General features: G+C 42.3%; 1 protein-coding gene across 6 annotated transcripts in view; it reads right to left on the reverse strand.

Moving 5' to 3' along the window:
- KALRN (kalirin RhoGEF kinase) overlaps positions 1-27,018 on the reverse strand; it is an 833,042-nt gene that overhangs the window by 187,007 nt on the left and 619,017 nt on the right. For all 6 annotated transcript variants that reach the window (XM_075070289.1, XM_075070290.1, XM_075070292.1 and 3 more), the window contains exons 28-33: positions 24,255-24,347; positions 20,924-21,035; positions 19,795-19,985; positions 19,296-19,397; positions 18,412-18,554; positions 12,973-13,075 (exon numbers count right to left, since the gene is read on the reverse strand). In XM_075070289.1, coding sequence (XP_074926390.1) covers positions 12,973-13,075; positions 18,412-18,554; positions 19,296-19,397; positions 19,795-19,985; positions 20,924-21,035; positions 24,255-24,347 — 744 coding nt within the window. The remainder of the gene's footprint in view (positions 1-12,972; positions 13,076-18,411; positions 18,555-19,295; positions 19,398-19,794; positions 19,986-20,923; positions 21,036-24,254; positions 24,348-27,018) is intronic.

Below are 27,018 nucleotides of genomic sequence, written 5' to 3' on the forward strand. Positions count from 1 at the left end.
TGGAACCACAGATTGCTCCATAGCAAGTAAGGCCTGCCAATGTAAATGAACAAACTGTCTGCAGCTAGAAATAAGCCCAGCATCTTTTTCACTGAGAATGAATTAGGAACCCTTTAGGAATAATTACATTAGGAGACACACCATGAAAGCTCTTTATGCAATATACAGTCAATCTCACATCACAAGCCAGTTGAAGGGATGTAGAGAGAAAAACTAGTGAAGCTTTGTACTGTACTTTCCTGTATTTTGGCTTTATAATTTATCAGACTATGATTGTAAGGATCCTGCAGTCAGGAATGTGTGGGAGAAACACTCAAGGCTTCTAAGAGCCACTTGTTAAAATTCAACCGCCAGATTAAAAAGGTGGAATTGGAAGATCTCCCTGCCTCTGCTGAGGTTCATCCACTCTCAACATCCCTGAGAGGGGAATTATTTTACCACTGCTGAGCAGATCCTTTTGCCCTTGAAATGGATCAAACTGCACTAGATGGCTGGTATTTTTAAAAAATTCCCTGGGGAAGGATTCCCCCAGAAACTCTTACAACATGTACACATATGCACAGTAAGCACTAGGCTTCATCTTCATTATAATCAGTGGGGTTTTCAGGAACTAAGTATACACATGTCCAGCAACAGCTATTTGATATACATTTGATTACCACTGGTGTTGCCTCCACCGAGGACTGGGAGACAGCATTATCCACACACACAGGAAAGCAAAATAATAGGTTCCCCAGGTTCTCTATTTATGGGATATGATGTTTGCTAATATAACATCTTAGTCATAGGCCACTGTGCATCACCTCTGGAATGAAAAAACAGCCAGTAATTCTTTTCCTGATCATCATTTTGTTAGGTTTACAAAAGGGTGAAGGAAATGCTTTGGATGTCAGATTCCAAAGGTCAGACAATCTGTCTGATCAGTAGGGAGTACTACCCCAATTCTGTATCAATGCAGATTATGGTAAGGATTACCCTTGAACTAATAGTCAAGGTTCTGGAATATTCCTCTTGTGTGAAATCTGAAACTGCCCCCCAATTTGAGCTTTTCATGAGCGATAAAACAGACAAAGAGATGCAGAAGTTACTGTACACCAGAAATCCCCAAAGTCATGGACTGTTCCCCACTCCCCCAAAACATATTGACAATTTTCTCTGCAAATATTTTTGCAGAACAAAAACATCATTTGAATAATTATGAATTCACAGTGTTTATGAGCCAACCATGCTATCTTAGATGCCGGGAGGGAAAAACAGGCTTAGTCTTTCCACATCTCACAGTAGCCAGTTTTTAGAAAACCCAGGCAGAATTTCAATACAGTATAAAAAGACTACAAAGTCATCAGCCAAAAGGATGCTGCAACAGAGGGAAAAATAGAACTAAATCTCTTTTTAATTTTGTAGCTCTCTTACATTTCCTCTGGCTATGCAAATAGTAGCAGTAGCATAAATCACTATAAAAGATGAGGAACATCTGACAGCCTCAAACAATATGTGTGCGCCTTGTAATGATATGAAACTTTTTACCATGAGTATTATTGTGAGGATGTCCCCACGGTTCATGTCAGGCAGAACCTCAAACCAAAGAGGTTACAATTAATGAGAAGGTTTATAAAGAAATCTTAATGCAGAAACTTTTCTGACAAAAGAAGGGAAAGAATGGAACACAGATAAGGATATGCCTTCAATTTGCTATACTAGATATTGGCCTTCATAATCTAATATAATCTTCTGAGATCCACCATAAACACAATCAGAAAAACTGTGTTACTCACCTTTGTAACTGTTGTTCTTCGTGATGTATTGCTCATATCCATTCCAATTAGGTATGTGTGTGCTGCGTGCAGAGTCGTCAGAAAGTGTTTCTGTTTGCCACCAGGAGCAACAGAAAGTGCCCATATTTCTGTTCCTTTTGGAAACACAGCCTGGACTCGCTTGTGGATGCATTCCTGATCCCCTGGATGGGAAGTCTATTGTATGCTTTTCCACTGATCCCTCTCATACACAAAGTCCTATTCACGGTCCACAGAGACAGGACAAGGATGATTCTGGTGGCACCAACATGGCCTCGCCATCACTGGTACACTATGGTTCTGGAGCTGTCGGTGGATGCCCCAATCACACTGACACTATTTCCGGACCTGATAACACAGGATCATGGTTGCCTTCATCACCTCAACCTCCAGTCCCTCCACCTCACAGCCTGGAAGCTTCAAGGCTAAATGCCATGGAGCTCCTGTGCTCAGAACTGGTAACAGAGGTCCTGCTTGGTAGCAGAAAACCCTCCACTAGGACCACATACCTAGCAAAGTGGAAAAGTTCAGCATCGCACAACCTCCACTCCAGGTGCCCACACCACTCATCCTGGAGTACCTGCTGCACCTGAAACAGCGCAGTCTTGCAGCATTGTCCATCAAGGTGCACCTTGCAGCTATTTCTGCCTTCCATCTGGGAGTGGCCGGACGTTCAATCTTCACCAACTGTATGGTTATCCATTTCCTCAAGGGTTAGATAACCGCTCCCTACATGCGACCTTAACCTGGTCCTCTCCAGGCTAATGGGGCCCCCCTTCAAACCAATGACGACTTGCTCCCTTCTCTACCTCTTGTGGAAGATTGCCTTTCTGGTTGCTATTACCTCAGCAAGGAGGGTGTCGGACTCAAAGGCCATCATTTCTCACTCCCCCACATGGTTTTCCATAAGAACAAGGTACAACTCAGACCTCACCCAGCCTTCCTTCCAAAGGTGGTATCATATTTTCACACAAAACAGGACATTTTTCTGCCTGTCTTCTTCCCTAAACCTTATACTAATGTCTGAGAACAAAGGCTCCACTCACTGGATCCTTTTTACATTGAGTGCACGAAGCCGTTCCAGAAGTTGAACCAGCTGTTTGTGGCAGTTTTGGATCAGATGAAAGGCCTCCCAGTCTCATTGCAGAGGATCTCATCGTGGATCATTACTTCTCATGTCTTGCTTACAAAATTTCTGCTAATACATCCCAGAATGATGTTCGTTTTTTTGCAAGAGCGTTGCACTATTGACTCTTGTTTAGCTTGAGGTCCCCTCTGACCCCCAGATCCCTTTCCACAGTACTCCTTCCTAGGCAGTCATTTCCTATCTTGTATGTGTGCAACTGATTGTTCCTTCTAAAATAGAGTACTTTGCATTTGTTCTTATTGAATTTCATCCTACTTACTTCAGACCATTATCCCAGTTTGTCCAGATCATTTTGAATTTTAATCCTATTCTGTCCAAAGCACTTCGCACACTCTCTCAGGCTTGGGTATTGTCTGGAAAACTTTCTAAGTTACTCTCTATGCATTATCTAAAATCATTGTGAAGATATTGAAAAGCAAACTGGACCAACTTGTCCCTCAGACCCACTCGTCTATTGCCCCTCCAGCATACTGTGAACCACTCATAATACTCTTTGGAAGTTTTCCAACCAGTCTGCACGTCATCGATTAGAGTAGCTCATCAGGCATGATTTACCTAGTTGTTTTATTGAGAAGGTCATGGGACAGGTATCAAAGCCTGTTACTAAAGTCCAAGATATACCATGTCACTGCTTTCTCCCCCGATCCACAGGCGTGTTACCCTGTCAAGAAACTATCAAGGTTGGTTCTGACATGATTGTTGTTTGAAAATCTATAGCTGACTGTCACTTATCACCTTATTAATGGCTTTAGATGGTTTGCAAGATTGTGAGTTGCTGGTAATTAATTTGCCTCATTATCTTTCCAGGTTCAGAAGTCAATGCTGACTGGTCTGTTAATTCTGGTGTGTCCTTATTTTCCCTCTTGTATAGAGGCCACTCGTTTGCTCCTTTCCAGTCCTCTGAATCATCGTCCCAGATTCCATGATTTGCCCAAAGAATATGGTAATGGCTCAGATATCTCCTCAGTCAGCTCCTTGATATCCCTAGATGCATTTCACCAGCCCCTGTGACTTGAAGAACATCTAAGGGTTTCCAAGTTAATTTTAACTTTGTTCTTTCTCTATTATTAGCTCTCTTATCCTACTTCATTTTCACTGGCATTCACTGATGTTAGAACGTCCAATCACCACCCAACCTCTTAGGTGAAAATTGAAACAAGAAGTCATTAAACACTACACTATTGTCTGTTCTGTGTTATTCGCCCATTGAGTAACAGGCCTACCCGTCCTTGGTCTTCCGCTTGCTTCAATTATATTTGTAGAGATGTTTCTTGTTACCTTATGTCTTCTAAGCTAGTTTTGATCTTTGTACTTGGCCTTTCTATTTTCGTCCCTAATATTTGTGTTATTTGTTTAGTATTCATCATTTGTATTTGACAGGTTCTCACTTTTGTAGGACTCTTTTTGATTTTTAGATTATCGAAGACTCGTGGTTAGCAGGGTGTCTCTTGCATACTTCCATCTTTCGTATGCAGTGAGATAGTTTTTTCTCTTGTAGCCCTAATAATTATCTCTTTGAAACTGGCCGTTGTCTCTCAGTTGTTTTCCCCTTAGACTTCTTCCCATGGGATCTTACGTCCGACCCTGTTAGCTATCTCCTTCTCGAAGTGCGCATCTGCATTGTCGTGTGCTCGCGTCTATCATTCTTAGAATCACTGTACTCTCATATTTTCATGTACGGCTTGTCATCACAATGTCTTTGAGCGTGATCAGACAGAAAGTTGAGAAAATCGGGACAAGAAAAGTGTGGGATAATAAGCACCTTAATATAAGAAAAGTCCTCAATATCAGGACCTGTCCCTATAAATTGGGACATCTGGTCACCGTGGCTACCCTTCCACTTTCAAATTCCTCAACACAGTTCCTTCAATATTGTCGACTATCAATATAGACACAGCCCTCTCGCCTAGTACTGTCTCTGAAATAAAAAATTGTATCTCAATACACCAAGAACTTATTGGATAATGTCGTCCTCCCTGATGTGTTATTTTCCCAAAGATTCTGGGTAGTATTGACCACCTCTATACGCACCGTCAAATCTCCGCTGCTTTGAATGTTTGTTACGCTGTTTTAAAAAAGCTCATCCACTCTCTTCTCCTGGTTTAGGTGGTCTGTGTAGACCCGCCGTACCATGACATGCCCCCTTGTTGTTGGTTCGACGCCTTTCCTTAACTCCATGGTTCAAGCATATCCCTATCTCCATCTTAACCTCAGCCAGATGTGTATAAGTAGATAGGTAATGGGTGGTTTGTAGGAGTTTTTCTTACCTCGAAAGCGGTAACCAAACACCTGTACCGAAGACCAATTCAAGTGAGAAGTCTGACTCTCGTTATGAGGGATTTGGTATATAGGGACTTTCTTGTTTCTCGGCTGTGAGTAAACAAGGGTTTCCTCCTAACTCCTTCTTATCTCGGAATGTATAAGCCTAATAACATCTGTTCGGCAAAGGACCTCAGAAGCATTCGGCGTGGAGCTTTGGGTTGTATTTTACAAGATGTGGAGGCTGTGTCTTGTTGCTTCCTCGGCTGTGAAGGAAACAAGCTACCTTGCTGATTCCAATCTCCTTCTCATTCTCTAAGGGGCATGTGAGTACAAGACGAACAAGGTAAATGCGGCTTAATGATATGCTCTTGCTTTGTTACTACTGTGTGTTGGATGCTGGCTATTTAAATTGGCTATTTTTTACAATCAGAGCTGGGTTATTCAGATTTTCTTAATAGGGCCTCGTAAATGTTTTGCAAGTCATCTAGCCGTATGTCTCTTCTCTATATAAAGCTTTCTTTTTTTAAAAACTTGTGGAGTTTCTTTTTCTAGTAAGCAGAGGAAGTGAAACCTCTGTATCAGTACTGTCTCCCTCACGGGAAGGCAGGCACGGGGAAGGCAAAGCCAAGCTGTTGTATATTTGCATTCTCAATTGTCCTGAGGGCAGAGACGCTTCTCTCTTGGGAAGCAGAGAAACCGGTTTCTGGATACTCGCAGGCTAGACACAAGAGGCAAGCCTGGGAAGGAGGGGGAGGGTTTTTCTCCTGCTTTTAGCATCCAAGGGATTTGGAATCTGGGTGTCCCACCAAGGAGTTGGGACACCAGAGAGAGGAATGGGATCGGCCTAGCAATTCCTGATCTGGTGGCAGCCTATCAGATCTAAGCTGGAGATTAAGCTTAGAGAACTTCATGCGAGTACCTTATATTTGAACTCTAATGTTCAAATTGAGGATTAATACTTGACAAAGTGTATACATTTTTAATATATAAGGCAAAACCTCCTCCCTTTTTCCCCCTGCCTGTCCTTCCTGAGCAAGCTGTACCCTTCTATACCAATATTACAGCCACGCATATTATCCTACCACATCTCTGTGATGCCAACTATGTCATAGTTGTGTTTATTTACTAGCATTTCAAGTTCTTCCTGCTTATTCTTCATACTTCTTGCATTAGTGTACAGACATCTAAGATACTGATTTGATTCCCCCGTGCCCAGTTCTCTCTTGTCTCTTCTTTACTCCTACTATAACAGCCCATGATCCCCCAAAATTCCAAACCTTCTCCCAGGTCTCCATGTTCTTGACTTATCTGTGGGCTTTGGTCACCTGCCCCCTTCAAACTTAATTTAAAGCCTTCCTCACTAGGTTAGCCAGTCTGTATCCAAATATGCTTTTCTCTTTCCTTAATAGGTGGACCCTATCTCTGCTTAGCAGTCCTTCTTCCTGGAACAGCAGACCATGATCAAGCAAGGCGAAGTCCTCCTGGTGACACCATCTTCACAGCCAGGCATTCACCTCCAGGATGCACCTGTCTCTGCCTGGGCACCTACCCTTGACCGGAAGGATTGAAGAGAACACCACCTGCGCTCCCAACTCTTTCACCCATACTCCCAGAGCCATGTAGTCACTTCTGATCTGCTGAAGGTCATTCTTCATGGTTTCACTAGTGCTCATGTGGATGAGCAGCATGGGGTGGTAGTCAGAGCACTGGATGATCCTTGACAATCCCTCCATAACATCTCGGATACGGGCCCCTGGCAGGCAGCAAACCTCTCATGCCATACCTGGGCGACATATGGGTGTCTCCATCCCCTTCAGAAGAAAGTCACCAACCACTGCTACCCCACGTTTCCCCCTGGGAGTGGTGGCTGTGATCCTCCCAGCCTAGGAGGCACATGGCTTCTCCTCCTCCTCTTTTGGGGGTGATTCCTCATCGCTCATTGGCAAGGCAGCATATCAGTCTGGCAGGGCCTTGAAGTGGCCTGCAAAAGTAGGAAAGACCCCAGGCAGGAAGGCCTGGGAGTAGAAAGAGAAACTTTTGTTTTGTATGGACTCTTGTTAGATTTTAATTTGGAGCTGGAATTTTATTTGGAGTTTATTTTTATGTTAATAAACCTCAGACCCCAAAGAAGGGTATTTTTGACCACAGAAAGCCCATCTGGAGTTTATCTGAGGAACCAAGTGGAGAGACTTGTATGGCTCCCCTGAGACCATGAGGGGGCCATTCACTGAGAGAGAAAATTCTGTATCTATAGTGAGAAGTTATGTAAGCAAAACATAGTTACATGAATGGGAGTTTGGCAGAAAAACCAAGGTTAAGACCTCTAATCCTAGAAAAAGGATCAGTGGACTCTTCATATTTACAGATTCATAGATGACATAGGAAGAAGGGACCATTATGATCATCTCAGGCTTGTCTATATGGTGCTGAAAAAGCACACTAGAGAGGCAGGATTTGCAAAGCACTCTAACTGCCCTGCGTAAACACTGTTGGCACACTCTGAAAAGTACTAATTTGCATTAATGTAGTCCCACTTATTAATTTGAACTAGATACCTGTCAGAGCACACCAGTAAGGTCTACATGGAGCAGTTTGCATGTGGTACATTAGAACACTTTACAAATCTCACCCCTCTAGTGTGCTTTGCTGGTGCCATGTAGACAAGCCGTTAGTGTAATCTCCTGTATGACACAGGCCATAGAACCTCACCCAGTTAATTCCTGAATCAAGCCATGACTTCTATTTGAGCAATAGCATCTCTTTGAGAAGGATATTCAATCTTAATTTAAAGATTTCTAGTGATGGAGAATGAGAATCCATCATGTTCTGAGATAAATTGTTCCAATTGTTAACGACCATTATTAAAAATAAGCATCTTATAATAATCAGTTTCAACAGAACAATTATTGTTACTTTGATTATAATTTATATAGTACCACAGGTACAGAGGGCAGAGGTCAAGACCTCAGTATTATGATTCCTCTGAAATGGGGATTGTTGAGGCCATTTTCTAAATGAAGATATGCAGTATTTGCTGTATATTTTTACAGTGTCTAAAGTTTCCAGTTCACATTTCAGAGCTTTTTTTCAGATCCAAAAACAACATGTATGGGAGGAGGGTTGCTCTCCCCAGAAACCTCCAAGGGAAAACAGAAGATAAATCAGTAGGAATCAGACCAACATCTTTAAAAATAGTGAGCTTGCAAAGCCAATAGATCTAAACAAGTTGGAATGTCTTTCATGTTAGCATCTTCTTTGTATGGGTCCCTCAAGCCATGTGTCTATATACAGAGGGTGGAAGCTTTGCCACTGATTTAAATGGGCCAAGGATTTCATCCCGAGTGAAGTTTTTGTATAGTGTGTTGAAGAATGTTTACTGTACAGGACAAAAGTAGAGAACTGTAGAGGGTAATGAACTAATTTTGGTATAATAGATCTCACAGGTCCTGACTCAAGCATTTACAGAGGTTTTTATTTGCTATAATATTACTCATACTTGTTATTTCTATTTTCCTTTCAATTCCATGCACAGTCATACAAAACATTTTCTCAAATGGAGAAAAAAGTGTTTTGTAAAAATACTTCAGAATACAGGTTTTACAAAAAACTCTGTTGTTTCAACATTGTATATATTCTTTTTCTTTCTTTTTATAATGAAGTGGGTTCATAATCCAATTGCAAATGCAAGCTTTTTGCTACATTGCATATAGTAAAAGATGAAGTATTTGTAGTCTAGAGATAGTCACTAGCACTACTTTTATGAATAACAGAATCATAGAATACCAGCGTTGGAAGGGACCTCAGGAGGTCATCTAGTCCACCCCCCCTACTCAAAGCAGGACCAATCCTGGTGGCTTCTAGGATAAAATCCAAGAAAAAAAAATATAAAAAAAACCATGAAAAGTATTAAGGACCAGGGACCAGATTCAGGAAGTTACTCAAGCACTTGCCTAACTTTAAGCACAAGTAACGCCATTGATTTCAATGGGACTATTGACATATTTAAAACAGTACTGCCAATCCCTACCACTGAAAAAATCATGAGTCATCCCCCCCGTCAGCATGAGATTGTCTTAAGAGTCATGAGAATTTAATAAGAAAAAATGTGGATTCCTTTTTAGTTGCCTTCTGCTTTTTAAGCCCATAGGATTCAATGTTTTCCTACTTTTCTCCACAGCCCCAACAGCTAGAAATTAATTCTTTTACAAAAACAGATGCTGAGATTCTCATCTGACTCCAGGAGTTGGGGCTTTAAGAAAAACATCTCACATTATGAGACTCAGCAACACTGCTAAAGTTAGGCATATATTTCCTGAATAAGGGCCTAGGCCTATGAGTTTTGAAAGACATTAATTATTATTACTTTATATTATAGTGCTGCCTAAAGTCTTCAGGTCCCAAGTGCTGGGCAAACACATAGTGACAGACAATATCTGCCCTGAAGAGCTTACAATTAAAAAACCAAAACTGACAAAGGAGATAGAGGCATAGAGAAGTGAAGTCACTTATCTAAGGACACATAGCAGGTCAGTGACAGAGCCAGGATTAGAGCATAGTTCTTCTTTCCATTAGTCCACTGCCCTGGACACCACACCACCTCCTCTGCTAAAACTCACTGTTTAATTACTCTACAGTCAGAGACAATGAAAATTCCTGTTCAGTCTAATGGAGTAACAGCTGTGTCAGTATTTCTACTCAATGCTTCCCAGGAAGCATGAATAGCTCAGTGGTTTGAGCATTGGCCTGCTATCCAAGCTTGTAAGTTCAATCCTTGAGGGGGCCACTTAGGGATCTAGGGCAAAAATTGGTCCTGCTGGTAAAGACAGGGGGCTGGACTCAATGACCTTTCAAGATCACTTCTAGTTCTAGGAGATTGGTATATCTCCTAGTTTCTTTTTTTAAAAAAAGCCCCCTCTCAGGAGTTTAAAGTGTAGCTATACAAAGTTTGCTGCAAGGCTGAAGCTTGACATATGAGAAGAATGAAACTTACTCTCAACCAGGAAAAAATTGTGTTTTAAAGGATTTGAAATAAATGAGTGTGGCTGAAGGGGTGTGATCAAATACAAGTTTTAGAGAGTTGTTGGCACTGCTCAAACTCAAAAATCTCTGTGGCTGTTTTAGCCCAAAATGATGCATACCATTCATTTCCCCTAACATTCAGTTATGCTCCGGATAATCCCCAGGCATAATGGCCAGAGTTAAGGAAAGGAGAAAGTGTGCTGACTTTAGCTTTGAATTTCCTCGCTTTGAGAAGATTGCATCAACCTTAATGTTACTTCAAATTGTTTCTAGTGTGGAGTTAATATATAAATGTTCCATATGCAAATTGATCTGCCCCTAGACTGGCTGACATGTTGCTAAAACTTTGAAGTGGCTTTGCATGTATTTGTAAAAGAGGTTTCTATGAAGAGATAGTGCTTTGTTTTCAAAGTGGGAGCCTCTCCCCGATTTCTTCTGGATTTAATCCCATGGGGGCACCTGGAGAGAGGTTTCACTGAGGTCACAGAATGGAGGGCTACATTTGAGACAAATCTCAAAGCCTTAATCTGATTTCACTGACACCAGGGTAACTCCACTAACTGGAGTTGGATAGTAATTGAATCCATTATTTACAAATCACAGATTCATTACATATTGGTGCCTGAGCAGTGCTGTTATCTGAAGTACATAAAGTCATTATGCTGCATATGTTGCAGAGTTTACTCAAGTGCTACCAGCTGTGCCAAGAACCTGAGCTTGGCACACTGGCGTGCAGCTGCAGCTTTTCTGAGATCTGCCCACAAGCTCTCTGATAATTTACTGTTGGTCAGTCTGAGAAGATAAACCACTAATGCCTTTCCACCCACTCTAATTCTCCTGGAAGATAAGCACCACACATGAGGAGTTAATATCTCTTCAAGGCCCCAGACTAAAATCCCCCAAATATCCAGAAAATGGTTCTGTGTTTAGGAGAAGTTAATGAAAGAAGTACTGTACTCTGTTAGGTCCCAGTACTGCTTTGGGGTCTGCTAGCATAGAGGCCCCTGACAGCAGATCCAGATGCAGGATCAAGACCTCAGTCTTTAAAGCATTAATGTATGGAAACATGAAGAGATGATTCTGAGGTGAAATGGTGAGTTATACACCACTCCACAGCATAAAGGTGCTCCAATGCAGCACTGTGAAGGCTAAATTCTCCTCACCCTACTCCCATAATTAGTGCCACTGATGTCAAGGGCCCTATTTTAGCAGAATTTGACTTTGGGTCTATAGGTCTGGTTCACCAAAACACTTGAGTGTACACTTAGCTTTAAGGATATGCTTATCCTATTCCTGCTCAGCAAAGCACTTATCCATGCTCTTAACAGAAAGCATAAGGCTACGTCATATTGAAATCAACAGAACTTAGGCAAGTGGTTAAAGTTAAGCATGTGCTCAAGTGCTCTGCAGAATCAGAACATTTATCAGGAATAACAGAGGTGAACAAAACAGAAATGCAGAATAAGTCAGTGTAAATCAAAAAAGTGAAAATATATTTTCTAGCATCCAACAAGGTATTCACCTAGTTTCAGTGACTTTTGGGACATATACAGATCACACCAACATCTTGTTTAGGTTATTGGTGGAACAAGAAAGTAATGTTTACCTTAAGTAATGTTCCAATAACATATTACCTTGGGAGCTTTTAAAGGTTATTAATTCACAATTCATTCCTATTTCTGAGTTCAGCTCTCAAAAACATCTACATTGGAGCTCGTTGGTGAGCCTGACAATCACAGATACAAGTCTTGTAATTGCAAGAGCACTTTCTACTCAGTGCCACTGGCAGCATGATAAAAACACTGATAAGCACATATACCATAGGTGATCCTGGAAAGTTCATTATTTTGCAAGTTTCCATAGGTTTCAAAACCAAACTGGTGCAAAGGCATAAATACTCTTGGTGGATATGAAAAACTGAACTATGTTAAACTGAATAAATTATGGTTATTAACAAGACATCACTATTGAACCAGTGCTCCTGCACAAAGACTTCTGGGCCACTGGAAATATGGCCAAAGATCACAGTTGGAGGAATTAGGGCAATATACCAAAGTCCATCCTCATAGCAGTAATGGTGCACCGAAACAGCCAAATCCTTGGATTGTTCAATAAATAAAACAATAAGACACATGCAGAGAGCAACAAACAACATTAAAGTGGAATCCAATGAGCCTCAAGGGTGCCACAGACGTGTTCCACCATCTGTCGAGAAGGAATGGATTCCAGAATCATAGTATCTGGAAGGAGAAGGCCTCCCAGCCTCTCATGATTACACAATGGAACGGGGGTGGAGGCAGCTTGCATTTCAGTATTGTTATATTAATTGCTGTGTGTGCACCCACGGTCCCTCCAATAGACTAGTTTTTGGCACTAATATGACAATTACAGAAGATAACCAACTATCTGGTAATTCACAATCTGGCTCACTCTGGGAGCGCTAATAAGAAAAAAGTTGCTCTGAGCTGTGATTTTTCATAGCCTACTCAACATCTCAGTTTTAAACACCCAGGGCAGATGCTGCAGCTCAGAACCAGCAACAAGAGGGGCAAACTACATACCACAGCAATACTGAGGAGAAGCACAAGAATAGCCAGATTTTTAATATCTCAGCAAAGGGGTTCCCAAGTGTAATACAGCTAAAGAACCTCCATAAAGGGTTAGTCTCTTTGTCTCTCTTTCTATTCTGCTTTTACCTTAAATTCTCCTGGGAAGAGTTAGCTGCAGTGCATATTCAGGGACAGATCCTACCTTGTCACTGTCCACTGTGTTCTGTGAGGTCCTGGATGCAATGGAAATGGTATCCGGCTGACTGCTCCCATCTCCTTGGCTGTCTGCATCATCCACTCCATCTCTGCAAGGAGATAATGAGAAAACAACCCTGTTTACTTAAAGCACCAGCCTTGGGAAGTGTAAAAATTCATAGGTGGATTTGAGAACTGCAATTCAGCACATAAGGGCAGGATTTGTGCTAAGATTACCCCACTGATGGAGCTTGTATTATTACACACTATGTAATTTAAAATGATGTCACCTCTGCTGTAGGGTTAGAATTCTGCATATAATTACCATGTTTATTGCTGGAATAGGAATGGCCTTTGTGTCCATATTTACAGCAAAGAAGGCCCTTGCTCCTCGAAATAGTTCCCTAATGAGGGTGGTAAGGTAGATACTCTACTCGAGTTAGATTTCTCACTTAACTAAAACCAGCCATCCAAATTATAGCATGGCTGTTTGCGACACTGAAGTGAAGGGGCATTTCTGCAGTCTCACTGTAATCCACATTTTGGGGGGTTTAAAACTAGTATAATAATGACAGGATTGTAAACTAAAACAATAAATTTTATATATACATAGATATATATCTATATATAGCTATAGCTAGCAGGACTGGATAGCGTAGTGGTTAAGAGCGCTGCCCTTGATACGAGAGACCGGGGTTCAAATCCTGGTTAGTACCCAACTTTCCAGTAGGGGTCCTTGGGCAAAAGACCCCCTAATGCTTTACCTGCCTACCTCAAATATGAGAGTGACATGAACTAGAAGAGTCATGCCGGCTTGGACATCGCCTGGATTAACAAGGTCTGCACCAGATGTTGAGGAACCAGGACAATCTGATGATAAGTGGGCTACTGGAACAAACCATTCATGGATGAGACAAGAGAACCTGGAATTGATGGAATGCTACTACAACAGTAGACCTAATGAGAGGGGATATATGAAATGTATGAGGGGACTGTGGATGGACAAAAGACCTACATCCACACTTACTGAGAGACAGCTAGTTACCCAAAGCTTCAACATAGTGAAGAAGAAGCTGCTCTCACAGCTTGAGATAGACCAACTTCACATTACATCCCAACTCAAGAAGACCTGGAAGAACAAGTGGATGTGCAGCCCACACCTGAAGCTGAAACTTCACTGCCACCCCCCCATTGAAGAGCACAGCAGCTGATAAGGCATAAGATCAGGGAGAAACTAGCTACAGTCAATCCTCGAGACTGATTACAAAGGCTCAGTGGAGAAGTACCATCAGATAGTATGTTAGAAATGCCAATAGAGCCCTCATCACAATCCCTACTACCACCATAACTCAAACTGAACTGGTATACGCTACAGCCTCTGTAATCCTGGAGATGCTTGGCTACACGATCAAGAAGAACAACAGTATGTACCCACCCTGGAAAATGAGGTTGGAGGATAAGATCAAGGCGACTTGGAGAGAAGTTATGTCCGGGAACTACAGAGGGTGTAGAGATTAAGGATAAGACTTGGCTACTGAAAAAATACAAGGACCTGACTCCAGCTGCTGGAGACTGCTAAACAAAAGGCTCACAGCACTAGCTTACCAGGCTAAGGAATACAGTGAGAAGCGAGGCCAAAAAGTAAATGCCTGTTCTCCAAAGAACCATCCAAGGTGTACTCCCAACTGCAGTGCACCAGCAGCAGAAACTGAAACATATGGGAGAAAGAGAAGACTCATAGCACCAGTGCAAAGTGGCTGCAGGACCTGAGAACGAGAGAGCAATCTCCAGAACAGTCACCATCACAGTAGAAGAGACTCCAGCAGCGGGTAAGAAAGAAGAGCTGACCAGACATAATCCACACCTACTGGCTAAAGAAACTAACAGCAGTGCATGAACACCTAGCAGCACAGATGAACCAGCTGCTAGCAGCAGGCTCCCACCAAACTGGCTAACACAAGGAAGGACATTGCTGATCATGAAAGACCCCTGCAAGGGGACAGAACCGGCCAATAACCTGCCTCCCACACCATGGAAAGTCCTATCAGGCATCATAGCTGCAAGCACAGGACACATGAGCACAGCTCAGAAGGGCATTGGGAACAACACCAGTTGCTCATAGAAAGAGCAGTCACTCAAGGTCTAGACAGACCAATCTGAGCACAGCCTGGATTACTACAGGAAAGCCTATGACTCAATGCCACACACGTGGATCTGTGAATGTCTGGCACTATAACAAAGTCAACAGGACCACTAAGGACCTTCCTCAAGAACTCAATGGACTATGGAAGACAACACTAGAAGTCACTCAAGGCAGCTTGCACAAGTGGCCATCAAGTGTGGCATATACCAAGGTGATGCACTGTCTCGCCTGCTGTTCTGCATAGGCTTAAACCCCCTCAGCCAGATAATCACAAGGACTGGATTGGGTACAGGTTCAGGAGTGGAACTACAATCCGCCACCTCCTCTACATGGATGACATCAAGCTGTATGCTAAGAATGAACGAGACATCGACTCGCTAATCCACCTGACGCGGATCTACAGTGGAGATATCGGGATGTCATTCGGACTGGAGAAGTGTGGCGGATGGTAGTGAAGAGAGGAAGGTAGTCAAGACTGATGGGGTGGAACTACAAGCGGGCCACATAGCAGACATACAGACCAGCTACAAGTACCTTGGCGTCCACAGTCAACATGGAAACCATGATGAGGAGGCAAGGAAGACAGCAACATCCAAGTATCACCAAAGGATAAGACAGGTCCTGAAAAGCCAGCTCAGTGGGAGAACAAGATCCACGCCATCAACGGATACGCCCTGCCAGTCATCAGATACCTTGCGGTATAGTGAGCTGGCCAAAGGAGGACATGGAGGCTGCCGATGTGAAAACCCGGAAGCTCCTCACAATGCACGAGGTTTCCACCCCAAGTCAACACCCAGAGACTGTATACCAACCGGAAAGAAGGCGGACAGGGCTTGGTGAGCGTCAAAGCCACTGTCCTGGATGAAACCGGAACATCCAGGAGTACATCAGTAAAATGGCCCCAAAGATGAGCTGCTGAGAGAATGCCTGAGGCAGCAGAGACATGGGAGGAAAGACCAAAGCAGAAGAAGTGCCATGGCAAGACAAGACCCTTCATGGGATGTACCATCGACAGATAGCTGAGGTGGCTGACATTGGGAAATCCTACCAGTGGCTGGAAAGGGCTGGACTAAAAGACAGCACTGAGGCACTGATCATAGCAGCACAGGAACAGGCACTGAGCACCAGATCCATTGAAGCAGGGGTCTACCACACTAGAGAGGACCCAAGGTGCAGACTGTGCAGAGAGGCCTCAGAGACAGTCCAACACATAGTGGCAGGATGTAGATGCAGGCAGGAACAGCATACACTGAACGGCACAACAAGTGGCTGGCATTGTGTACAGGAACATCTGCACAGCGTATGGGCTAGACCCTCCAAGACCAGATGGGAGATTCCACAGAAGGTTGTGGAGAATAGCAGGGCATAAGATTCTGTGGGACTTCCAGATCAGACGACAGGCAGGTACTGGCCAATCAACCAGACGTCGTGGTATAAGACAAGGACCAGAAAGACAGCAGTGGTGATAGATAAGCAGTGCAAGTGACGGCAACATCAGGAAGAAGGAATATGAGAAGCTGGAGAAGTACCAGGGCCTGAAAGAGGAACTAGAGAGGATGGTGAAAGTGAAGGCCAAAGTGGTCCAGTGGTGTAGGAGCACTCGGGCTGTGACTCCTAAGCTGGGTGAGTGGCTCAACAGATGTCCCAGGAACAACATCAGAGTTCTCTGCCAGAAAGTGCAGTGCTAGGAACAGCTAAGATACTGCGCAGAACCCTCAAACTCCCAGGCCTCTGGTAGAGGACCCGAGGTTGAGGAAGACACATACCAGCCATAGGGGTGAGAGGGGATTTTTATATATTATAGTATATATATAACCACATCAGTCTGCTGGCCTAGGGTATTTTCTTCCCTCCTGAAATTCTTTTCTTTTGAACCTCTCTCTCCCTCTTTTTAAGAATTTCTTTACTGAAATTAGTATACGGAATACAAGCAGCCAGTTACGTCTGGCAGGACTTTGATGTTGCAAACAAAGATCTCACTCTTTCATTGGGATCGATGAGAGCAAACTCATCCATAAGCCAATGAAAAACCATGAGGGCAAGGATGCTCTACTGTTTAGGGTGGTAGTCTGTGGTTCAATTTCCTGCTCTGCCACAGATTTCCTGTGAAACCATAGGCAAGTCACTTGGGTCCAGATTTTTAAAGGTATTTGGGTGTTGTTCCATTCAGCATTGCAGAAGTGACTTAGACACTGAGAAGCTTAAGTCTCACTGACTTTCAATGACTCTTACACTCCTAAGTGTCTAATTCACTTATGAAAATGAGGCTTAGGCTCCTAAATCAGTTAGATGTTGCAACACTAAGTGGCACAACACCTAAGCATCTTTAAAAATCTGGGTCTTAGTGTCTCTATGCCTGAGTTCTCCATCTGTAAAATGGGGATCAAAGCATTGGCCTACTTCTCAGGGGTGTTATGAAAATAAATACATTAAAGATTGAGAGATGCTCAAACGGGGGCCCTGTAAGTACTTCAGATAGACAGACTGACTGTGCATGGGCTCATGAGGTCTGTTCTAATGGATCCCAATGCAAGATTGGAGCCTTAGTTAATGCAGTGAAGAGAATAATCCATTTTATATCATTTTTTCTAACCAAGTACTCCACATTTTTATCCACAAAAGTCCTGTTATTATTGCTTATTATTTGTCATTGACGGTAACACTGAAATTCTGAAGTCCATTCATATACTGTCAGGACCACTTATTTTTATTGTCACATCATACATAAAATCAAACAAGAAAAAAAATATGCAGACACTTGTTTGTTAGGAAAAAACAGACTCCTCTTCAGGTGAGGTCAGCAAGAGAAATATCCTTGGATTCAATGGATAATTTTCATTCTGGTCCAGCAGTTAATTCATTATATGTTATACATCTCTCTAGTAGTTTGGCAGGGTTGAATATTTTTAATTTGAAAATGTCTGATTGGTTTCCACAGAAAAGGTTTTCATTACATTTTTTCCTCCATTTCATGGTCGAAAAAAGCAAAGTTTGTCTGTGAAAACTGTGGTTGGTTATAATAAAAATTCTAAATTAATCCTGTAAAAAGCTAACTGACACTTTCCTGGTATGATAGAGCAAAGCTCTACTGATTTCATGGTTTTACACAATGTGAGGATTTGACTCATGATTTTTTGTTTAGGACAGCTTGACCAATCATATTTTTTTTTCTCAAAACAGTTGAAGCTATTTTTAGAATTTCTATTCAATGAACTAATCCGAACCTGCAATGCTGAAGAAAACAGCTGCAACAGAGAATCAAATTCCAAACAGGAGGGTTGTTTAAGGAATCACTGAGGTTACCTTTTACTGTTATTTCTCTGCTTTGCTGGTGTCTTGGGGAGCTGGATTGGCTCCTTCAAAGCTCCTTTCAAATGGATAATCCTCTCCTGAATGACTTCCCGGATATTTTTGATCCATTCCTGTTTTGTTTCAATACTGGATGCCTGAAGTTCCAAAAGGCAAAATGATAGGCACATTATAAGATTCTTGCATGTCTCCTATGTAGAAGAGTTATGCTCTGTTTATGTTAACACGATTGACTGTTTCATTGTTGGTTCACCACTCCATTGTCACAGCAGCTGGAATACCTGGTAAACCCAGCAGAACTGGAAGCGTATTTTTGCCATACCTACCTAGTAAGTTCAACAAGCAACATGAGAGCAGTTAATCTCTGGATGTATATTTAATACAAGAAATACAAAATGCTCTATGGTGAGGAAACAGGTTATCAGTGCACAGCTGGTATTTCTCAGACAAAATATCTAGTGTGAGTTCTTTTTTTAAGAATTCAATCAGCGAAATGATTGTCAGCTCTGTGGGTCTAAAGAAAAGCACTATTGTCAATGAATCCAGGGCAATCAACTGAAGCAATTATAGTCCCCAATATAAATACAAATCCAAACTCAGAATCACCCTGAGTTAGATTCTACAGAGGCTCAACACACAGACTGTAATAGGAAGAGGACTGCAGTGGGCTGACCAGTTGCATAATTGACCCCCTTGAGCCAGGTTATATATTAGAACCAAATTCTGCCCCAAGGTGCAGGCAGAATTGACCATGACTCCAATGCGAACTACATGGATGCTTCCAGGGAAAATAAATCTGACCTTTCACTTAGCACTCCCTGTCCCCAGTTGGGAATTTAATGTTTTGCAGGCAAAGAAAACAAGCTCAAAAGACTCACTTTCAGCACTGTTTTGTTGTCTGATGATGGTGTCCGTCCAGACCACAAGGCAAACTTACAGGGATCTCCCTCAACGTGCTCTGTCACTCCCAGTTCTGAGGTCTAGTGAGAAGGAGAGATGATTGGAGACCACACATTATGAATGGAGCCTCCTGGTTTCAAGAAGTTTTACACTGGAGTGGGAGCTCAGCTCCTCTTTTATGTTGTACACTGATAAAATGAACTGAAAACAAAGCCATAAGCAAGGGATGGCAAGTGAGAGGTGTTTGATCACTTCAGATGAACCCCACTGCCACTGCTCCAACCACCATGCACACTGTCATCTTTAATCTTTCCAGAAACTCTCTGAGCTTTGCTCTTCAGAGCCCCAATGAAGTCTGAGCATGGGGTTCCAGAATGCATAAGTATTCCAAACTCAATGCAGAGACAAATAAGCCTTCCCTTCCATCTCTACCTACAAAACACTCAACCCCACAATATCTCATTCTGGTAGACCTACCAGTAGTTTGTTCTTGTAAACATATTTAGTGTGTCCTGAAGAATCTTTGATCTCTTTGCTAAAAACCAAAGAGATTTCAAAGAGAAACAAGTGTCTCTCGCGGCCTTTCCGAATGAGAGACTTGGGATCCCACACTTGAAAGGAATCCTGAAGGATGAGCTCCCCCTGAACATCCAGGTTTTCATCAAAGCCTAAATGAAACACAACAGAATATTTTATCCAGTTTTGTTCCTGGAACCAATATCCCCAATGATCAACAAAGCAGGGTTTTCACTGTTCAGAGGATTACAGTGTTAGGAAAGAATAGGAACATAGAGTCACATGCTTTATTATGCAACTAATTCTTGAATGGATATTAATGGAAAGGCACTGTCACAGTCAGAACATTATTCACATTATTCTCTGTTGCTTTGGATTTAATCATTTCTGTGGTACCTAGTATGTCATATATATTGGGTGAAATGTACCTATATTGTTGTTCTATATGTATCTTTAGTGCTTTCCGTTGCATTTGTGTGTGATATTATTGATTAGGCAAGGGGAAACATGGTAAAGATTTTAATGGTGACAACTCTATATAGGGCAGCAATATATCGACCACTGGGCATCTTAATTACTTGTAAATTACATAATAAAGACTTTAATGATGAATATTGTACCATGTGGCAATTCAGAGCATTTTAGCTTAGCTTATCATAATATGGTCATTGTAACCAAAGGTAGGCAAACCTCAGTGGGCCTTTCTGATCTCACACTAATGTAGTTCGACAGTAATTCCACTGGAGACAATGGAGTTATATTAGTGTAAAACTGGCATGACATCAATAATGGACTCTATCAGTTTAGAGTTTAGGTTCAATTCATAAAATAAACCTTCCAGATGCTTGTGCAAGCCTTAGACAAACTTAGCACAGTTCCTGATTCTCACAGGAACTGATTCTCTTGTAATAATTGGGCGTTTTCCAGGTGTGACAAGCATTTCTGAGACATCTCATGAGGAGCAGGGAAGCATCTGAGAGCAATGGGCAGTTAGCAATCACAGGCCTGCCACTGCAAATTCTAGGCAACAAGACACCCCAGGATTAATTCCTGCATAGCTTTCCCCCTCATGATTTTGAGAATCTGCTACCTTCCAGCATGCTGACGTGCATGGCATCGTTGGCTTTCTTGGGGACACTGAGCATCACTTCCAGGCCATCTTTGAGTTCTCCTTTGCCTTCTTCACAACAGGTTAAGAGTTCCTAAGAAGAAATGCAGGCCACCTATAATTAACTGCTTTAGAGGCAGAATAATATACACTCACTTAAATTCAGGTTACATTTCCTAGCTTAAAGCCTTGTCTCCATGCAACATTGCAAAGGTGAGCTTTAAAATGGATTAAGTTTAATTGCATCAAAGGCTGTGTGGACACTCATATATGACAAACCTGAATTAAGTTGACTGAGAACTAGTTTAAGGTTCAACAAAATAGATCACCCTGACACCAAAATAAGAGTGTCTACAGAGGAGTTTGCACTGATTGAACTAAGCCAGTTTAATTGAAGCAGTTTAACTAAATGGATGCATATGTCATCTGTAGAGAGGGCCTAAAAGAGGCTTAAATTGTCTCTATTTCTAGTGAGATTTTCCCCGCTTATATTTTGTTTAGAATCATAGCAATGTAGGGCTGGAAAGGACCCCAAATATCATTTAGTTCAGCCTCCTGAGCTGAAACAGGACCATCCATCTAACCCAGTGGTTCCCAAAGTTGTTCCACCGCCTGTGCAGAGAAAACCCCTGGCGGGCCGGGCCGGTTTGTGTACCTGCCATGTCCGCAGGTTTGGCCGATCATGGCTCCCAGTGGCTGCGGTTCGCCGTTCCAGGCCAATGGGAACTGCTGGAAGTGGCGTGGGCCGAGGCACGTAGTGAAAAACCTCCAGTGACAGGAATCCACAGTCTTCCTTGGTAATCTATTCCAATACTTAACTATCCTTATAGTTAGAAAGTTTTTTCTAATATCTAGCCTAAAATTTCCTTGCTGCAGATGATGCCCATTACTTCTTGTCCTACCTTCAGTGGACATAGAGAACAATTCATCACTGTGCTCTTTATAACAACCCTTAATATATTTGAAGACTGTTATTGGGGTCCTCCATCAGTTTTCTCTTCTCTAAACTAAGTATGTCCATTTTTAACCTTTCCTCACAGGTCAGGTTTTCTAAAGCTTTTATCATTTTTGTAACTATTTTCTGGACCGTTTCCAATTTGTCTAGATCTTTCCTAACATGTGGCAATCAGAACTGGACACACTACTCCAGCTGAGGCTGCACCTGTGCCAGAGTGGGATAATTACCTTGCATGTCTTACATAAGACTCTCCTATTGTTTATTAGTTTTTAAGTGGATACTGTCTGATCAATTTGCAAAAATTTGCAGAATCCAAGATCAATAGAAAATGTTCCCATTGTTAATTTTAAAATTAATCTAATGAGTCTTTTATTTGTATGTAAGTATTCCTGTGTTGTACCTATCAACATTTGAAAGAAAAAATTAAGCTCATATCCAGCGTCCAAGAAGAGGCAGTGTTGGCTAGGGGTCCCTATCCAAATCCAGGAAAACACCCAGATGTTTGCTATTGTTAGAAACAGCTGAACTGTCATTAAACCATCTGACCAAATTGTTCCAGAAAGCAAACTTACTGTATAAGAAAACACTTCTATCTCCCTTGGATTTTCCCCTTCTTTCCTTTTTCTCTTCTTAGAGCTAGACTGGATGTTCAGAACTCAGTTCCTGTGGAGAATCAGTCTCACTATGTCTACTTTTCCTCTTCATGCATCTTTTCTTCTGTCATTTGTACTGTACCACATGACTCCCTCTCAGAAGTTCTTCATCCTTTGCATTTTTCTCTCCAAAACACACTTTCTCCAAGAAGTTTCTCTTTCCCAATTCAGTCTTTCTCCCCTACCTACTTTTACAATTAAATATTTCATTTTTCCTCTCCCCTTTCTATCACTATTATTCCCCACCATTAAATCTCTCCTTATTTCTGCACCCACCTATGACTGATCCAACTGCCATCAAAGTCAACAGGAATTTTCCCACTGATTTCAGTAACAGTTAGATTAGTCTCCCTCTTCTTGCCCCCTTGGGTCCTCTTGGGATGGAGATCACTCTCAAATGCAAGTTGATGGTACAAATGTTTCAGAAAGTGAGCTGGTGACAGAGTTAATTTGTAGGTATCACCATCCACACTGAAAGTGAATTGAGAGCTCTGCCCTGCAGCGTAGGAAGCCTAAATACTGCAGCACTGCATAGTGTATAATACCCAGTAAATGAAAGTGACTATAAACACATGAACAACTGTGTTTATTGTCACTCATTTCCACTTACTGAGACGGATGAAATGCAAACAGTAAATAAACAGCATTAATGGTGAAAAGTAAATTGGAGCTTTGCAATTTTTACCAGTTTAATTGCTTATGTTATTAACATACAGGAAAAGATTTTCTTTAATATATGATACTTAAACTCATAGTGTGCATTTATAAAAACTTGGTAATTTCAATGCATTGGTAGAAGAACCTCTTGGGCAGAAATACAGTTGAAAAATTGGCTTGAATTTGCTAGAGGTATTATCATATTCATGTATGATTTCCATGCTATTTTACAAGACACGTGTTCTCGGTGTGCCAACTTCTCCACTGCCTTCATTCATTGTGCAGTCATTTACACCTGTACAAAAGGTGTGTAAGCCACTAGCAGATCAGCATGGCAGCATTTCACACGATATCTTCGGACCTTATTTGGCCCACATTACCATAGCACCTGTGTGCCTCACAGTCTCTAACATATCTGTTTTCACAACACCTCTGTAAGGTAGGAAGTGCTATTATCCCCATTTTACAGACAAGGAACTGAGACTAAGTAACCGATTTTTAAAGGTGTTTATGATGCCTAACTCCCATTGTCCAAGGTTACACAAGAAGACTGTCGCAGCAATGACTTGAACTTAGGTCTCGCTAACGACTGGTTCATTCCTCCTCTTCTTACTGAGTCAGATTTTCATTTACAGCTCTTTTCCTGGCCCAACTTATTTCCACCTCAGCATCAGATCAGCTGCACTGGTCATTGTGTTGGCAAGTAAGGGGTGAGCCAAGGCTCCTTTCACCCCTGGGCCCCTCTCTCCATTCCCTGCCACCTATGTGGAAGGGGGGCCCAGCTGCAGCAGCTGCTCAACCCCTCAGTAAGGGCCTGACCATGCAGTTAGCTTCCAAAAGGGATTAAGAGGGGTCGTTACACTCACTAACTCCCCTGCACAGGCTTACAGCGAGGCTTCTAATTGAACCTAATCTGACCAGTGCTAGACCCCCATATCTTGTGGCTCCAGGCTACTGTGCCTGCCAGTCAAGTTACTAACTCTCTCTGTGACTCTTTATTCCCCATCTGAACAATGTGGCTCATCAGACTAGATCGTTACTGTACCTTTAGTAAAAGCTGGTATTTGGTGATCCTCTGGACAGGCTTGATTAAATAGGAGGAGATAGAGTTGGCCAGGCCGTGCCTTTGTTGAATTTCCTACAGGAGGCGAAAACAAGATGCTGTTAAATGCAGACATAAAAAAGCTTTTACCCAACACCAGATGGAACCACCCATAACTAATTTTAGCCGTGGAGTTCTTACTTTAACTAGTTATTAGTTCACATACAAAGAATAATGTGGTTTCATAAAGGACAGCAATATACCACAGGGTTATTTAGTGTTCTCTTCTGGTCTGTAAATAGGGAGAGCTCTGTGCAATCACTCTAGCTCGGATTCTGTTGAGTAAACAACAAAGGTTTTGCCTTAGGATGTATTTATTGTCATGTAAACTGTTTTTCCTTAGTCGTGAAGGTTTAAATCAGACCCTTAACATTAAATCCTGCATTAATGTCATGTCTGGGGTGGACCTTTATCATAATTCTTCACATTCTGGAGCGTTTACTCACTTAATAACCTCCAGGATGTCCTGGGCCAGATTCTGTGCTTCAGCATAACAGGGGAAGGGGAGGGGCCATCACAGATCCAGTTATAGCTCCTTTGTTCTTCTCTTGGCCCGTAGCCATGGGTCAGGTGAGATCCAGCCAGGACACTGCACTAACTTGCTCCACTTGATAATAGCCCCAAGAAGCATTCTGCCAGCTGAGGATATAGCTAAAGAACAATATACTCAGACCCCTCCTCTTCCCCACCAACGGTATTTGCCCATCTCGCAACACAACCTGTATACCGGCTGGCACATGATTCTTTTCCTGGAACCAGTTCAGGATGTTTCTTTTTGTACTGTCTGTGTAACTAAGTTTTTCATCCTTCTTGTGTCCCAGCTCTTGGTGCAGTAGGACACTCCAGAATGCATTGCCTATGTGCTGCTGGTGAATGTTCACTAGGCACACTAGTCCCTGCTGATGCACTATGGGATAGCTGCCAGAGACGGTGAAATCTGCACACCTGCCCAGCCCTTCTACACTGAATAAGGCCAGAGTGAACTGGAGGGGTCCTAAAAGTCCCAGTTCCTACCGAGAGAGGATTTCCCCAGCAAGGCATGGAGGCAGATAGCTGCATGGCAGCCTCTAGATGACTCCTTCACACAGCCTGGCATAGGAGACACACACGGCATTGGGGTGAAGGCAGGAAAGGCATATGGGGCACGGGATCACAAACATGGCACTGTAGAGATTCTAGGCAGTGCTGCCACCCAGGGTTGACTAAGACAGTTATGCTTGGGGTTGTGGAGAAGCCCAGGACTGGGTTTAAAGTCTCCTCCCCTCTTCCTCTGGGCTGCACGTTCTGTGCTGGATCTCTAATAGGTGAAGAACAGAATCTCACCCAGTGACTGATGCACTGATACAAAACACATAGAAAGCAGGCAAAGTGTGGTTGTGCAAATATAGTTATGAGGGCAGCAAAATTGCTGGGTGGACACAAGCTGAATGGTGGTAGGTATCCAAGTCTCTAACTTGTCAGTTAGGAGTTTTAGCCAGGACAGGGCCTTAGAACACACAAAACTGCCATCCACACAAGGACAAGAGTGTGGAGCTGCATCCTGAGCAGTTACTGCTATGTAATACTGCCCACGGGACATAAAAGATTTCAGATACATCTGTGAAGTGGGATCTTTTGTAAAACACTTGGATGCTGAAAAGCACTAGACGAACTTGCACTACTATATCTCTTGAAGAATGAACTAAGGCGATACAGGGATTCTGCCTGTTTCCTGAGAAAAACTTGCCTCCAGTTCACTGGAGAAATTGTTCAAGAACACTCCATCCATGCGGAAATATGAATCCCTATAACACTGCCAAGGTCACTGAACCTTACCATGTTGTGCTGTGTGCATGCTGGTCATGCAAGTCAAAGGTGCCTGGGGGCAGCTCTATACTAACACACTGAGCTTTTTCTAAGATCGAAAGAAAAAGATTTCAAGTCAGGGGAGCAATATGGCCAGTGTTTGAACCAGATCCTCCCTGTTTTGTACTTTCTTTGTGTCCTCTTGGACACCCAGCCTGTCTATGCTCTGGCCAAATTTTCCTAGATATGCTCCAACACTCCCAGAAGGAGAACTTGCTCATGATAGTTTAAATAAGAAAGCAATACTAAGTTCTATTATTGTTCAATTTGCATCAGATTCAGAGAAACAGTCCACAAGGCAGACAGAAGAGAGAAACAGGGATCAAATGTTTGTTATCTATGTCCCAGATCCTCAGCTGGTGTGAATTTGCATAACTCCAATGACTTCAAAGCCATGCTGATTTACACTAGCTGGGGATCTGGCCTGTAGGACTAGCCACAATTATATCTGGTGATTGTGGAGAATATATTTCATTAAATAAGTGTCAGAAAAAATTAATGAGTCCATTAGACATTAGTGATCTCTGAAGCTACTGGATGAAGAAAATATACACAGTTTTAATGCAGTTGTATACAGAGTTAGATATTACAGAAGAACAGATATAAGTGTAGGAGTTTGGTGAATCAAGTAAGTTGTGGCTGTTAGAATTCACTGCTATTTTCAAAAGAATAGGGTGTTGGTTCCAGTGTCCCAACCAAATTCCACTTTGCGTAACCATATTCTAACTCCCTAAATTCTTCCTGTAGTTTCAGAGACCTCATCTGGAATACTGTGTTCAGTTCTGGTCTCACATGTTTAAGAAGGATGAATTCAAACTGGAAGAGGTTCAGAGAAGGGCTACTAGAATGATCCGAGGAATGG

Source organism: Chelonoidis abingdonii, chromosome 10, assembly GCF_003597395.2.
Source record: "Chelonoidis abingdonii isolate Lonesome George chromosome 10, CheloAbing_2.0, whole genome shotgun sequence".
Classification (NCBI taxonomy): Eukaryota; Metazoa; Chordata; order Testudines; family Testudinidae; genus Chelonoidis; species Chelonoidis abingdonii.